Source organism: Tigriopus californicus, chromosome 8, assembly GCF_007210705.1.
Source record: "Tigriopus californicus strain San Diego chromosome 8, Tcal_SD_v2.1, whole genome shotgun sequence".
NCBI lineage: Eukaryota > Metazoa > Arthropoda > Copepoda > Harpacticoida > Harpacticidae > Tigriopus > Tigriopus californicus.
The window spans coordinates 9,347,276-9,364,645 of record NC_081447.1 but is presented as its reverse complement, the minus strand read 5'-3'; the positions used below and the strand labels follow the sequence as shown (position 1 = coordinate 9,364,645).

General features: G+C 42.6%; 2 protein-coding genes across 2 annotated transcripts in view; one reads left to right on the top strand and one right to left on the bottom strand.

The window, feature by feature from the left end:
- The first annotated feature begins 2,105 nt into the window (after positions 1-2,105).
- LOC131885668 (uncharacterized) lies at positions 2,106-10,206 on the top strand. Its single transcript, XM_059233781.1, is given in 9 exon segments — positions 2,106-3,037; positions 5,261-5,573; positions 6,028-6,296; positions 6,888-7,266; positions 7,427-7,856; positions 7,955-8,635; positions 8,834-9,487; positions 9,490-9,704; positions 9,810-10,206. Coding segments are annotated over 8 exon segments (3,330 nt in total). The 5' UTR covers positions 2,106-3,037; positions 5,261-5,268.
- A 191-nt stretch (positions 10,207-10,397) lies between these two features.
- Positions 10,398-17,370, bottom strand: part of LOC131884862 (pancreatic triacylglycerol lipase-like) — a 7,904-nt gene continuing 931 nt past the window's right edge. The window contains 2 exon segments of the mRNA XM_059232757.1: positions 10,398-10,682; positions 10,685-10,731. Coding sequence (XP_059088740.1) covers positions 10,478-10,682; positions 10,685-10,731 — 252 coding nt within the window. The 3' untranslated portion in view covers positions 10,398-10,477.

Here is a 17,370-nt window from a genome sequence, read left to right as displayed (position 1 = left end):
TCAGAATCGTACGCCACGCAAATTAGTCAAAAGCCAAAAACCAAGATCAGAAGCATTTTGAAAAGAGAAAAACCGAAATTGTGTATTTGAAATCGCAAGTGCAAATCAAAGCTTTTTAAATAATAATGAGATCTTACCCCTTCATCAGGCGAATTTGCCACATAAAATGATCAAAGCTATTGGTCTGTTCGTGGTAGCATAACATGAACAAGTGTAGGAAAAGCGCTCAGACATAACCACAGGTCTCCGAAATTAATCATCGCCTAAAGAACTAGAAAATGCTTCGGAAAGGAGCGAATATAGCTTGTTCAATTTATTCGCCCAACCTCTAGATTTGCCTCACTTCACACATCTAGAATCAGATCCAGGAGATCATGGCTTGAAGCGTTACCAAAAAAAAGTAACATGTTATAGTTATCGATACCGTTTCCTTTTGCAGAAAAAAATAGGGCCTAAAACTGCAAGAAATTTTATGCGATTTTTATTAACGTTTAATAAATACGACGTGAAACAAATGACTCCCGTGATTATTTATTTGATTCCATCAATAATAATTAATTCATTGCTTTTGGGACGGAACTTTCAAACATGCGAGGACGAAACCTTGAAACAATTTTTCTTTTGCTCGTTTAGTGAAGAAGAAAGTGACAGTAACGGGAGGGCTAAAAAACCAGCTCAGTTACCGTTACTATTTCAGAAAAGTAGCGCGCAGGAGATGATATAGAATAAAGATGATGGCTAGGCCTGTAAAAAAAAGGAAATGCTTTTTGGGACGTTTCGACGTTTAACCATTTTTTTCTTTACATATGTCCTGGTTTGTTAACAAGCCACTGAATTTTATAAACAAGGGCCCACTGGACTCACTTTGACATTTGATAGAAGTAGGCGTTTTTCTTTACATTCTCTTTAAACGATTTACAATTCTACAAACGTCAATCTAAGATTATTTAGGTCAGGTTAGAAAACTCGGCAACCCTCGAAAAAAATCATTGCTGGCACCCAAGCGCCATTTAGAGATGCTCAGTCAGCCTGGGTTAGTAAAGATTAGATTTCAGTTTCAATATGACTTAAAGTCACTCTAAGGGAGAAATTGAATTTTTGATTAAAAAGAAGACATTTGATGATCACATTAAGAAATTGTTTTCTATAGAAAGTTCGATACCTTTTGTCCAATAGAGCTGCATCTAATGTGACTGAAACCATCCTTCTACTTTAATTTCTTTGAAAGATGAACGACATTTCTAAGCCATTTCGTCCTGCCAAAAAGTTTGTGATTTCAACTACTTTTTCTCTAATTTTAAGCCTTTTTCGAGCATCCCTTAAATTTTGCCCAATTTTATTTGCGTATTATTGATGATGGATGAGAGGCGAAATAGTTCAGAAAAATAACACACGGATTGAAAGCTGTAAGTTTTTACCTGCAAGGCAAAAACAGCGCTGCATTTATTTGGTTTGAAATGCCTTCATATTACTTAAATAGCTCCATAGTTTTGTTGTACAGTTGTGGTATGTTTTAAGGGTACTGAAGCTCCTCCATCAGAGTTTGCACTTACGAATAACTCGTTGATGGCTTTGTGTTTGTCGACAAAAGAGTAAGAATAAAGATAACCAAAATAGCTTTTATTCTCAACAAAATTTGCTGTTCATTAATTGAGAGAACATCGCCAAAATGCTTGTGTTTTCTGCATCTTTGTCTCAACCGTCAAGTTCGAAACATGCGTCGTTTGCTCGATGAAAGAAAGACTACCCAAGAAATGGATCGCTTTCTCCCTCCTTAGAGCACACGAGTCATTCAAATGCGACATCGAGTCCATCGTTTGAGGATTCCTCCTCAATAGGGTTGTCTATGGTATACGGACAACCAACCAACCGACCAACCGACCAACCAACCAACCAACAATTCACTTGTTTTGTTGTCTGACGTCACAATTTCAAACGCATTCGGAAAGACGGTTTGAGAACCTCTTGGCCGTGGTAGTCGACAAAATATTGTAATACTATGAGCACCTTTTGGAGACGCAGTCGCGCCCTGCCAACGAACCCCAGTATCAATTCACCTGAGTTCACGCCAACCAACGAACCCAAGTTTGTTGTTCGTTGGTCTGACGAATGGATGGATGGACGGACGGACGGACTAAGCGCGACTATTCTCTCACCCACACGCTCCATTTTCTCACCTGGATAGGTATTGTGCCAGCCGTGTGAACCAATTGAACCGCGTCAGAAGGGGCTCTTCTCTGGGCTCCTCAATGGTCGGCCAGCAGGTGCCCGGACTATGATGGACTCTAGCTATGGACTGTGGCGCCTACCCAGCCCCTTTCCCTCAGCTCGCGCCCATAAGAACAAATTCATCACTATCCAACCACAAGAGAGATACTAGTCGTGTATACCAGGTACCATTTCAACCTGGTGGGACTCGACCCGTCCGGATCGTCATCTACGTAGTCCACAAGTAGTTGTTGAAGTGGGCCCGAAGAGTTCTCACGCAAATGGTGTACGTACGACCAGCTCATACCATATACAGTCAAAAGAGAGAATATGAGAACCGAGAACCGGCTGCCTGTTGGCCACTCAGTTGGCTTTGAAGTGTGAGAGCTTGACTCTAGTTCAATAGCTATTGAACTGCCCGTAGCATGGGGTGATGGTGGTATGGATGGATGATGACGAGAAGATCCTTTACCTGGCGGAATAAAGACGGCTTAGTCGTACTCGTACCCCACCGCATGTTCTCCAGAACGTTCATTTTAGAACAAATGCACGAACAATACGGACTTGCATGCCGTTGGCCCACCATCACTGTACCCACCACCACCTCCACCTCCACCATAACCATCACCAGAGCGGCGGTCTCTCTCAGTGCTTTGAAAATGCTCCTTAGAGTAGCTTAACACCTTCCTGGGCCAACCAAACGCGACTCAGCCAAAAGTGAAGTGAAGAAAACTGTTCAATCTAAACAAACTCATAAAGAATATCGACGACAAGCCATGTTGGCTGTTTTCAGTGACTAGTGTACTCGTTCTTGCGCCCAAATTGATTGGTAAGATTCAATTTCAGAACTCATTTGGGGGTCATAGCTTGGCTTTTCCAACCGAGATGATGGTTACCACCAACGCAGGGACCATGATAGTACAACGGCCGGCCGTCCGTCCGTCTCGTGAAGAACTCGAATTCTAAGAAAGTATTGGAGTAGGGTCAGAAATGTCTCAAACGTTTATTTTGATATTTTCCCAGGGTTTCGATTTGCTTCGATAAGTTGCGAATAGGCTGCTCGATCATCTCTCTTTAACAACCCATTGGATAATATGTGCGCACATGTCTTCAGTAAAGTGTTCCAACTTGAGTGATCCAAGTGATCGTTTAAAAGAATTCCAGAGAGAGTAGGATTCCGCGAGCAATGATTGCTTTCAACAACGTCCCTAACATTTTTGCTAATATCATATCTAACTTGCTCGTAAAAGAGCTGAACTCAGGAGTAACTCAAAATGCGTTACTTGAGATTTCAGATCTGGTCTTTCGGATCGGATGTTTTGGTCTCTCCAATTGTACAAATGTATCCCTAACTCTTATCCTGGGTTAAAGAACCAATGTCCTTCCTTGGCATGTTTGGTTTGCTAAACGTTCAAGTATTGTTTTTGCTTTTTCCAGGTTCTAACTTTTTTTTAATTTGTTTTCTCACTACTTTGAGACTTATTAATTCACCTTTTGAGGCAAAATGGAGGGGAAAATTAGAATCTTAAATCTGGTTCTGTTTTTCACTTCAGAATGTCAGACCAAATTTTTGATTCAAATTAACGATTAGACTTTTATCAACGGACCTCAATCACCTTCGATCAAAACTAGATTGTTAACTATCAACTGAGGTTACTTGTAAAAGTCTGATTACTGGCCAACTTTGGCTTGATCCATACTCCATATTTCGAATCAAGGAATGAATTTTCTAGAAGGTATCCCAACATTCCAAAATCATTTCATTCACCATTTTGGCGCACTATTTTCTCTTGTGATCTTCCATGGGACGGAACATGAATCCAACAGGAGCGAAGAGTGCATGCAGCCAAATTCCCGGAATTTCCTGCTCACTGTCCTCCGAGAAGCTGTTTCAGCCGATCGAGTGTATCTGATACACACTCCCACACCCACACACGTGCTTCTAAAGCAAGGATGGCTAGACTAAGGTGGTCGCCGTCGCACGCCGGACTAGAGCCCAGGGTCGCAGGCCCCGGTACGAACAAACCAACGAACGAATGAACGAACGAACGAACGAGGTCGCTGATCATGCTCGTTGACTTCGCTGATTGGTTCAAATTGACGTCACTAATCACATTCAGAAAGTGCTCCCGCTTCTCATTGGCTGCCTCTAAACAGAGGTGACAGATTGCGGGCATGAACAGCTTGGAATTCCCAATCTCAAGTCCATACGGAAGCCTTACCATAGATTGATATTCGAATTGCATCTTCCCGAACAATTGCGAGAATGTGCCTGATTCACGATCGACGGTCACCATTACACATTTTTGGTCACAGAGGGCGTTATTTGAATGAAGTATGTCTTTAATTAAGAATGTGTGTTCACTCTAATCTCTTATGCGCAAGTTTGCGAGTAAACATTCCAATCACTTGCATCATGCTATTCATACTTTGATGAAGTCTGTTTGACTAATACTAGTTGGAAGATACACGACTTTTGCGTAACAAAGTCCCTAAAAATATGACATTCCCAAACATGTGGCTGGTCGATCCAACAACGTCATTCAGGCTCATGCCTCGACCTGGATTGCCATGTCGCTGAGAGTGCCCTTTTTGGTGATAGTCGCCTTTCTCTGCTCATGACGAGACGTGAGCCTCCGTCCTAGTTCTAACTGCTAGCCTGTGAAATCCCTTAAAGACTGGAGGCGAACGGAAAAAAGGCCTCACGCCATTTGGTCGTGGAACGGGCCAGTGGTGGTTGATCAGCTAACTATTGCTGCCTTTGAGCCCGTTGGCGACGGAGGGAGGGAGGGAGTGCGTGTCCGTAAACGAGTGAGTAGTGAGTGAGAAAGAAAAGAGAGAGAGAGAGAGAGAGCCTTTCTTCTCGTTCCTTCGTGTTCCACATATCATCCAACACGACGGAAGACGAGAGAAGGACGTAAATTTCTGAGTATACACACAAGTGTAAGGTCAAAATAATCAAACAACGAGAGCTCTTACGTGAACAGATGGATTTTGGGGAAGGGTTTGTGTTACCCTTGTGCTAAAGGTCGCTATTGTATCGCATTTTCAGTCTCCATCATGGTTTTGACGACCAGCCTCTCGCCCAAACATTCCTCAGTTCTACCACCTCAGCGTGGAACCACGTTACCTCCGAATCTCACGTTGAATGATGAACCTCAGAATAACCATTCTCACCCCAAAGCCACTCGGTCTCACACGCTACCCAACCACCGGGTGGTACAGGCTCTAAACAAATTCAATAAGCAACAGCTAAACCTTCAAAGTGCTGGAGATTTCCCTCTGGTCTCGAGAAATACGCCCACCTCCCTCAGCATCCTGTCTTTGCCTAACTCGGACAATGAAGCCCTTAACTTTGAAAACAGGTGAGAATGATTCAAATATCGAGGGTTGGATCAGTGCGAATCCCCTGGTTCCAAATCAACATGAGGAATTTTCTGACTTAGACAATGAGGGCTCATTTAGTCTTTAGTGGTTGCAATTCTGGGACATGGTGTAATCGAGCTCATCATTTTGGAAAAGTATTATTGCCTCGCTCTTCATTTTTCGACTAAAGTGTCGTGTCAATATTGTTCCTGGGCCTCTTCCCCGTGGCCGCCGAGAAGGAGAAAGACACGTACATAGAGTGAGTACCATAGCGACAACTTGAAAGGAAGACTGGCCAGGTGCTGTCGATATCCTGTAAAATGGTACACTTTACAGACCCCACACCGAGGTCTCATTCATTGCCGAGAAATACATATCCCTGTCCAGGGGTCTTCAGTGTACGCTAGGTGGTGGTCTTCCTTATCATCAGGCTTTCTCTTTGTCTGACTTTAGTGCCCTCCACTTGACGGAAGATGCCATTCACCTCAGTTTATCATCAACCCCCAGTCCCATCGGAGCCGTGACACCGGTGGATGAAGCCTCATCTCCCAGACTGTCACCACAAAAATTCGAACTGGACTATCACCTAGCATATCGTGAAGGCGCTTTGGCTCGTGGAGTGGCGGGCAATGTCGGCATCATGGACAGTTTCCTGGGATGTTTCAAACCTTTTGTGAACTTCATAGGCAAAACCAAGCCAGCAGAGCTTGAAGACCAGAGCGGTAAGAACATTACTGAAGCCACCATTTTTTCCGACGCTCCAGGACCGAGGCAGATGCAATTCTGTCTGAGGTCGTTGTTAATTGTAATGTTTTCGAACATGTACGGTGGCGGGAATATACACTTAAGGGAAATTATACCATCTGATGAATTTCTTTCACCCACGACCAACTGACTGTTCAGAGGGTCTCCAAATTTGTTCACTACATTAGACCAAGCCCCTGCAGATTTGCTTATTCCCGATAACATTTCCGACCTGGACCTCGATTTAAAAGTTAACGTTCGTGTTTAAAAAATAATTGCGCTTGATCTGCCATTGCGTTCTCTTGATATGAACCTGGTTGGGATTTTCCCCAATCGATGCAAGCCAAGCACCGTTAGCAGCAGCACTCTTAGACTTTAGAAGGCCTTAGAAGGCCCTAAAAAAAGGAGAGGGTCCGATCTTTTCATGAGAGCCTATTGGCCGGCCTTAATGTAACAGCCAGGGTCGGTTGGGAATTTCCCCAAAAAGGAAGGCGATTCGGCCAGAGAGTACATACCACTAGCCCGCATGGGACAGCTTGCTAAAGTTTGTTTTGTACTATGTCCTTCAGATAATTGGGAGATCCCTTTCGAGTCTATATCTGATTTGGAATGGTTGGGCTCAGGTGCCCAAGGAGCCGTCTTTGTGGGACGTTGGAAAACCGAACTAGTGGCTGTGAAGAAGGTCAAAGAGGTGGCCGAGACGAATATTCATCATCTTAGGAAGCTCAATCATCCAAATATTGTGCAATTTCGAGGTGTTTCTACGCAGAACCCATGCTATTGTATCATTATGGAATATTGCCCGCATGGGCCTCTGTTCAACTTCCTTCGTGAAGAAAAGGACCGAGTTCCTCCCAAACGCTTGGTCGATTGGACGCGACAAGTGGCCTCCGGGATGAAATATCTTCACGATCACAAAATCATACATCGCGACCTTAAAAGTCCAAAGTAAGTTGTTCATGATCAGGATGAAAACATTGTGATACATGCAAAATCAAATAAAGTGATTTCCATTCACAAGCCTCACATGGCCTCTTGGCTTTTCCTGGCGGTCAAATCCATCTGGCCTTGTATATCGACAATCTGATTTATTCTCGATGTATTCTAGTATCTTAATTGGACGGAACGAAATCATCAAAATCAGCGATTTTGGAACATCTCGAGCTTGGGGTGGAGATCAGTCCACGTGCATGAGTTTTGCCGGCACCGTAGCCTGGATGGCACCCGAGGTGATCCGAAATGAGCCTTGTAACGAGAAAGTGGACATTTGGAGCTTTGGCGTTTGTTTGTGGGAGCTCCTCACTTGTGAAATCCCCTACAAGAACGTTGATAGCTCAGCCATTATTTGGGGAGTGGGGAGCAACTCGCTGCAGCTCCCTGTTCCCTCCAGTTGTCCAGACGGATTTAAGCTTCTGGTGAAACAATGCTGGGCCCCTAAACCCAGGAATCGTCCTTCGTTTAAACACATCCTGATGCACTTGGACATCGCTGCGGTTGAAATCCTTAGCTTTAAGCAAGAAGACTACTTCCGAACGCAGGTAAAGGTGAGGATTACTTTTGGGTGGGGAAAGATTTATCTTATGATGGTTGTGAACATGATTATAATTATTATCCCTTTTTTTATTTGATGTTTCAGCAATCCTGGAAACGTGAGGTATGGGAACACAACGAGCGAATGAAGGGCGAAGATGTAAGCATGCCCATCGTGGGTCAAGACGCCTTGGTCAAGAAAAGAAAGCAAGAGCTGAAGCATGCTCAAGATGTCAAAGAGCTTTACGAGAGAAAACTGAAGAAAGTCAACGACCTCTACATGGAGCTTTCAGCGTGGAAGCTTCGATTGGAGGAAGCCGAACGTAACCTTGCCCGGCGGGAGCGTCAAATCAATAACCACGGGTCTAAGGCGCATTACAAAAAGAAACATAAGCCCTTTTCTATGAAAACCCCCGACCGTTTTCATAAACGACCCAGCCGAAGTCTGTCCACCAATAGGAGCCGAAAGTCCAGTCCTTCCACGCCAGAGGTCTTATCAACCAGCCCAGAATCACCATTCAAGATCCCTCCACCTACTATGCTTCTGGGTCATCAATATCCAAACCCGTGTTCAACTCATCATTTGGGGTCAATGGACGGGTGCGATCCTTCCATTGTGGTAAGAGAGAACCCCATGAACTTGATCTCACTCACGACACACCTTGAATCTAACTTGTGCACACAAACTACTGCAACTCTCAACTCAGCATCGGTGACAGGGGCAGTCGGGATTGATTGGTCTCGGGTAAAGCGGGTTGAAAATGGCAACTTCACAATCTTGGAACCGGTAAGGGGACCAATTGTCTCCCTAGTTAGCCGACTAGTTAGTGTTAGCTTATGCATGTACAGTATGATCCCCCTACCTATCAGTCTTCCTTTCAATCCTAATACTAGCATGACTCCCACATATATGCCACACGTGTGGGCCATTTCGTTAGCTGTCAACTAAAAAAGTTACTGATACACATTTCTGTGTTTCCCTTAGATGAATCCAAGATCTCTTCCGCATGATGCCATGGTTACCAAAATGAACAAGAACTTGGTCAATGACGACACCAAGCAATACCATCCGACAGCTGAAAAGTTGAAGGTGCGCAGACCTCGACATCGGAGATCAGGGAGCCATGGATCTAGCAACTTCAATTCCCTAACTGGACCCTCCCCGCAGAATAGCCCACATGGAGAACGACGCACCTCATGTTATGCCAGCCCAAGACTCTCACATCGATCTCCATCCGTTCAATCTGACCTAGTGGATGGCATAGCGACTCCGAATTTGGGCCTCGTACCTTCCCCGCTCAGTCTTCCTGGCAATAACGCCAATTGCCCTGTGGATCAATCTGACACAAGCTCAAATCCCAATCAGAAGCAGAAGCAGGACGAGAATCAAAATCCACTTGCTCAAAAGCAGCCCCTGTCTGTTGCCAGATTCGAGACGTCCTCCAGCGAAGAGGATGACCATTGCCAGGCGGTACCTGATTTCTTGGCCAACGATGAGCTTCTCCAGTCCCTGGATCCACGTGTTATGGAAATGATAACCAATGGTGAATCAGTGGATATGCATCTGACCCAGGCCAACACATACAATCCCTTGTCTTTGAACTACGAGTACTCGACTCGCATTTCTCCGGATCGGCCAGACGAGTAAGGCAATTTGTTGACTCCCAAGAGAACAATAACTTAGCTCTGAGAAATGACGTGGTCCGATTCGATGATGAGGAGGCGCGGCGAGAAAGCACCGATTCGGGTGAAGACAACGAAGAGCAACCTTCTGGTGAAAGAGAAGTGGGCCGGGGGCGGGAGAGCGGCAACGATTCAGATCTTGACAATCCTCGTTTTATGCTCAGGCGAAGGAGGTACGAATTGGTATTGATCAGTACAAATTTCTAGCTTCGACAGCGTAAGCAAACGAGTGTCTTCATCCAACTGTATCTGACTCTCTCTCTCTCTTTTGTTTTTAGCACCATCCGGAGGCCTATTCGTGCCAAACACGCTCACTCCGTTGTGTCAATGCAATCCATATCCACCATCAGCTCCGGAGAAGGCAACTTAACGGAATATCCGTGTTCAAGTCAAAGATCAACCTTAGAGAGTAATCAAGACATAGTTGAAAGACTTGAAGCCATGAACACCAGGTTTGATTTTGATTCAGTAGGCGCTGCCCAACCTCGGACCTCGACCAACTGCCAGTCAGAAGAAGGCCCATCTGCTCACATTTTGCATCAATACCAAGTACCCGAACTAATTGACGACCAAGATGAAGACGGTTCTGATGACAATACATTACAAAACGACCTCTCCATAGTGGACGTGCCAAATGCAAATCTCCTACCATCCATGACCAGTATTCTAGAATAGGATACACCTCGGTTTTATCCTTGGGGTTACAATCTGACCATAAGTACCTTCCTTAACTTAAAGAGACATTATGAAGTAGTTCTATGTGAAATTGAATCAAAGAAAATTGTAGAATCTAAATTCAAGCCTTTTTTGGACCCCTATTCAGTTTTTCTTCAAAGAAATATATACCCAAACTACTATCAACAACTAAAATTTTGACCTTTATTTGTAACATTTTCTCAGTCGCAACTCCAGCCAGCTTTGGGACAAGTCATCGTGGGCCTCAAGGTCAAGGGCAAAGGAGGGTCTCTGTTACGTCAAGGTAGAAAGTGCCCTGCGCCGAATTTTGGTCGAATCCCATTTCAACGCTGCCACCCGAGCAACTGCCACTTTGGAAATCCTCCCAAGAGCCACATTTGACGGCGTTGAAGGCCCTATTAGAATTGATCGACTCGATAAAATACAGGACTGCTCGATCATGAGAAATCTCCTGATCAAGTCCAAAAGATCGTCTCGTGCAATCATCCAAACAATCTCTGTACAGGTAGAACATCCTCCTCTGAACAAGTATCACACTAGATATCTACTCGCATCAACGACTGCATCTCTGTCATCAAAGCCAGGGACTAGTGATCGCGCCCGCGGGGTAAAAATCGCATGGCCCATAGGCTTCATGAAGGACAAGCATCCTAGGATTTGAAGAACAAATGTAGATTACGCGTGGGTACGAGTTACGCTTCGGTAGATCTTTATAGCGGATTGTATCTCACATTGATGAGACTACCACTGTTGGTATGAATCACATCCACGTATTTCCCGTCGTCGTTCGTTTAGTTGCAAAGGCGGGGTCGAGAAATTTCAAAAGTAGGCCGAGCTGGATCCAATCCTGACAATCTGGCCACTTTGGATCCGGTGTCAGCCTTGACCTTTCGTCCCAAATGGCCTAAAGCCTGGGCTCCCAGACTGTGTCCAATGGCGTGGATTTTGGCGTGAGGTAATCCAGTCTTTGTCAATGATCTTACTAACCAACTCACCGACACGAGTACCACGTCCAAAGCATTTTCAGCCGCCTCGAAATAGTTGGTCCAGCTGGCCAACAGTCCCCAATCGACGCCGATGATGTTGCAATTTCTTTCTCAAGAAGATCTGAATGTGTAGGAGATGAGGAGAAAAGTTGACGCAAACCCGACAATCATTTGAAAATGAAATCAAGATTAACCCACCATCGACGAACCCGCTCAGTAACTCGAATCATTGACAAACCCATGAACCACGACAAAGGTACGAGGTCGAGAAGCATCGAAGTCAGTACTATCTAGAGTGGAGAGATCAAAAGGGAATTCTTGCCCATTGTTGCCATTCTTCCTGGTGTAAAGGTAGAATTTCACGTCGTTGATGTCTCCTTTCTTGACTTGAGACTGGCCTGCTTGATGGGGCTTGGCTAAAACAGAGACCACAACGGCCAAAAGGCTAAAGCCCACGAGCAAAGACCTCATTGCACTTGTATCCACTTAATGGGTGGTACTGCAATTGTCTTGTCGGAACAAGATGTCTTAAGTACAGTCGCATCAGATTCTAATCTTATCATGGCTTATAGTAGACAAATCTAAGTGCTCTTCAATATTGTAACATTCTATTAGCATTTGATATGTGCGTAATTTGGGTGTGGGCATAAGCTTTTACGTTGAGGGATTGGCTAGCCATTATCAAACTTAGTTAAAATATGGAGAGCAAAAGGGAGACGGAATTAATTGGGCTTGGTACAAGCAAACTTATCTCTGGCCATATCATGTTAATATCTTGAGTATGAGGAAGTCGGATGAAACTGCTGCAATTGTTTTGCTTGGACAAGATGCTTTAGCTCAAGTTAAGTAACATCCAATACTATAAGCATTTTGACCAGTAATGAACATACTTCAGTTCTCTTGATTCTTTCATTCCCTGACTCACGATTGGTATCGGACCATCATTGCATTTTTGAGCGCCACTGTTTAAAGCAATCAATAGATCTGTAAATGTTTTATGTTATATCTTACAATATGGACGTTATAAAAGATTTTACAAAATTGGTACTCTGCTCTCAAATGATTCCGTAGCTGGGTGTGCTTATGATGTTTGTAAAACAATTTTGAACGTGTTTCAAATGACATGATGTAGCATTCTGAGCTTTTTCTGAAGTTATGCAAGAAAAAAAGAAATAATCTTTTACTTTTTTGATATTGAAAATCGGTGTCATTTTGGGGGAGAATTTACGTTAAGATAAAAGCAGGGCATTTACATTTTGGAGCTAGTAACGCTAAAAATTGGACCATTGAATCACACATAACCAAGTAGCAGTTCAGTAGGTCATGTTTTATTTTCTAAATAAGTGTGAGCTAACTATGGTCCCAATTGTTGTTGATTCTTTTTTTTAAATTTGTAGTTTTTATCCAGTTTTCAGGCATGTCAGTTTTAGGTGGGTTAGAACGTAGCTTACACTACAACGGAAAACCATTATTGAATCCAGTTAAGGATGGAAGGAGGACTAGTGATGGGGCGAGTCCACACTTGTGTCCGGATTTGTGAAAAAAAATCTCACTCTCTGGTTTAAATTTCGCAATACGAGTCTTTTTGTTTGACTTGATTATAATGAAAGACTCTAGTCCTCTATTGGACTCGCCTCAGCGCCAGTTCCACTTCCATCCTTAAACCGGATTCAATCATGGTTTTCCATCGTAGTGTAAAGCCTCACTTAGCCTAGCCTTGGACGACGTTACACTGGACATATTTGACGCCGCCAAATGTAGATAAACGTTATTCTCCGCCGATTAGTTGGCGGTGCTCATTTTTTAATTTGTGGAAAAATGTTAAAAGGTTTAGATAGAGACTTTAAGGGTTATTGATATCGTGTTAGGCTAGGTTGGGTTAGGTTAGGTAAGGTTACTTTAGGTTTGATTTGGTCAGGTTAAGATTTAAAAAAGTAGCACCGGCAACTAATCGGTGGAGAATAACGATTACCCCAAATGTACTCTAATAGAATAACGGAAATTCTAGAAACCATTGAACTTAACCTCTCGACCAGAAATTGAAATATGCATGGTCACGCTCTCCAAGCCAGGCAAATTCCCTCGCCATAAACATTCGGAATTATAGGGAGGAACATGGCCAGTTTTAGGCTGTAGCTGGAGGAATTCCTGTCTACCAAGATTTTTCAGCTGTCCAAGTCAAGTTGAGGTAAACGGGTGATACAAGATGGACGAAGCATGAAATTTGATTTGTTCGAATAAAAATTACAAGTGACGAGAATTCGTGTAAAGTTCCAAAATATTTTTGATGTGAGTGGTTGCCAGAAACATCCAATCACTCCTTGAGAGTGAATCAGACGTGTTTTATTATCTACAGAGCGAAAAAGGGGCCAACTACTACACGATCCTGGAATTCCAATGTCAATCATCTTGAATTATAAACAACAATATACGTGAAAATTGGACTATATTGACTGGATATGATCAGCAGTAACCTCTTAAACACGATGGAGGGTGAAAACCGATCCAAGGTACGGCCTAACTCATCCTTTTAGCCCCGTTTCCTTATAAAATCAAAGCCTACCGGGGTATCCGGTGACAATTTGATAGACCTCCAGCATAGAAAACCATAACTAGACTGCTCAAGCTCAACAGGTGGTGTACAGCATGAGCGTGCGACATGATTGCACCTTTACGTAATCAAGGTAATTGCGATACCTCTGGAGGTCCGCCTCAACCCAGGCTTGTTCCTTGCTTTTCAGTTAAGTGTTTGCACCACATAGATGAAAACTTTAACTTGAGCCCCATTTTAACCCCTTCAAAATTTCGTTCTTAAAAATGTGGTCGGACAACTTACTCAAACCCGTTTTNCGGTGACAATTTGATAGACCTCCAGCATAGAAAACCATAACTAGACTGCTTAAGCTCATCAGGAGCTGTACCGCATGAGCGTGCGACATGATTCCACCTTTACGTAATCAAGGTAATTGCGACACCTCTGGAGGTCCGCCTCAACCCAGGCTTGTTCCTTGCTTTTCAGTTAAGTGTTTGCAACACATAGATGAAAACTTTAACTTGAGCCCCATAGATACCCCTTCAAAATTTCGTTACTAAAATCATATTAGGAGTTTCTACTCTGAATTTGGACGAATCTTCAACGGTTCAAATTTGTAACATAGTTGTCCTAAGTAGCTTGACTACGAATGAAACATTTTACCCACCAGCGACTGCTGAGACGAAAACAAGCGATCGCAGCGCCTTTGAGCGATCTATATATGAGGTTATCTATGACCTCCAGTTAAATTGGGACCTCCGTGGCCTAGCTAACCCCTTGCACCCATCCTAGATTTGAACTCGCCAGCTTCTGAGGACTCGGGCAAGCCATCCTCGTCCTCAACAGTTTTATATTAGTAAAAAATGGTAAGTTAAGTCTCATAACACAATAGAAAAACATATTTTGGAAAACGAAATCAAAATTCTTCCTTAAAAATATGACATTATTGCCGGCTCAAAAAATTGCGGTATTCAATTTTACGGTTAGATTTTCCAATTTGAAGCGTGACTAAAAGCTTGGTGCATATTTGCTCACTAGCGTTTCCTTAAAATGGCATTATTTTTCATGAAATTGCAATGCATTGCACAACTAGGAATACGAATCACATTCATAAAAAGTGTGTCCAAAATATGCAGTTTAATATAGCTTTTGTTAACTAATATTTTATTTTGAGCTAATATAGCTCAACACATTGTAACAAAAACAATTCATGTGAATATGTGAGATTGAAAATGTACTTGATATGTCAATAGATTAGTGACAAGGGGTCGTCAGCCAATTTTGACGAAATCTGAACCATTCAACCTGTGACAGCTAAGTAACTGCTTTAAATTTGCGTATGAAATTTGACTTAAAAATGCAGATAACATATGGAATGATCTTGATAATCGGCACATCCGGTTTGATGTGCCATTTACCATGTTTTAAATGCCATTTCATACTTTTTTATCGACAACTGACTTCTTTTAGACAACAGAAATTGAACTTCTTAATTTACCGATAGGAAAAAACCGTCTTTAAAAGTCTTGAGAGGAAAGTTGAAAGTTATTTAACAACATTCTAACCACGGTGCAATGTTATTGACAAAAGTTCTTCTTGGGTGCACAATCACAGCTATTGGATTATCCAAATAACATATAATTTTTATCACTTGCGTGCATTTTACTTCATTTGCTAATATTGGCAGGAGGTGCAATAAATATTTTCATCAAAACTGTCTTTCTACTTCATTTTGTATGCATTTTACTATTTAACAGTTCAAGTCCAGATGGTATATTTCTCTTTAAAATGAACAAAATCTAGTTGCCTTATCTCCAGACATGGCAGATCAGCCCAAGGTATGTTTCACAACTTCAAGTCCAATAAAAGTTACGTTTTCAAAATATGAAAAATTGTCACTTTTTGGTCATAATTTGAAACCATAATTGTCAGGTCGAAATCTCAAGGATAAAATCAAGGCGCATCCTATTTAAGAACATATTTTGGAATGCACTGGTTTAAGAGTCACGTATTCTCGATTATATGCCTACAAACGGACGGCCAAGTCATTTGGGCCACCCAGGCTCATCAAATCCAACAGAAAGAAAAGCGTGCAAGACCCTCGGAGAAATATTCACTCGTAGGACAAGGAAACAATAAGATTGAATACAGTCTTGACAAGGTAACGACTTCAATATTCTTATCTCGTTCAGGATAAACAGGATACCCAAGCGCATTTGGCGGACCAAAATGTTCCAAACCTTTGCATGCACCCGTTGGTTAAATTCACAAAAATCACAAGCACAGAGTTTGTAATTTTTAGTTTTCTTGAGTAACTTGATTGACGGATTGAGATTAACAGTAAAATATCATTAAGGTTGCTTGCACATGTCCTCAAATACCCACGCGACGTCCATTTTTAAATGGCCCTTTACTTGCGCTTTTTTTCTTTGTAAAATAATCGAGTTAGAACATAACTTTCCAAAAAGATGCTAAGAGACCCAACCGACTTGAAGTGACGAAGTGTACAATGGCCTTTATGGAAACTGTTCAAAGCTGTGGACACACCAATCCCAAGTTGACTCTGTCATGGTAATCTGGAGCTCTGAGGCATACCCAATTTATGAATAAAACTTAAGGCAAAGGCGAGCAACTACAATGTGGCCAGAAATAGCGGCACGGTATGTATTTGACATTTGATGGGCAGGGTGCTCAGATGTTGGAAAAGTAAATGTGACAATTATGGTTTCAAATTATGACCAAAAAGTGACAATTTTTCATATTTTGAAAACGTAACTATTATTGGACTTGAAGTTGTGAAACATTCTTTGAGCTGATCTGCCATGTCTGGAGATAAGGCAACTAGATTTCAAAGAAGTATTTAGAAGCATTTCAATGTGAAATTGAATCAGAAATTTTCGTGTTATCTCTTTACAGTGTAAGTGCTATGTGAGGTTGCCATCTCACGGAATTCATACATTTTGTAGAAGAAGAAGACTCCTATTCGTCACTATGAGTTTCTCATTGTTCTCCATCAATGGAATAATGCAGATATACAGCCGAACCAGACATTCTTTTCCTTAGTGACACTATCATTGAGCTTCCTTCTAAGGGTGTGCTGGAAAATTGAACATGAGGATAGAAAGAAAGAAAAAATAAAAGTGAAGCATTTGAATTTGCCACCCAAATTTGCGTTACCCTGGTCAAGGCATTAAAAAGCAAGGGAAGAAGGGTAAAATGAGTTTGCTGTGGCTTTCTATAGCAACTGAATCGGTAACCAAGGGACAGTGCCACAACAGCCAATTGATTGGAGCGCCTCCACAATCAGAAACCAAGCCCTTACAGCCTTTTAGCTGTCACCCATCCGTTATAAAAACTGGTCTGCCTGCCTTGCTCACTCTCCAATTTCTTGGCATTGCTTCCTCTGTGGTCAAAGTGTCTACCAAAGATGTAGAAATGTGTATCTGGTGTTATCATAGATAACTTCATATATAGATCGATCAAGGGCGCTGCGATCGCATGTTTTCGTCTCAGCTGTCGCTGGTGGAAAAAATGTTTCATTCCTAGTCAAGCTACTTAGGACAACTATGGTGCAAATTTGAATCGTTGACGGCTCGTCCAACTTCAGAGTAGAAACCCCTAATA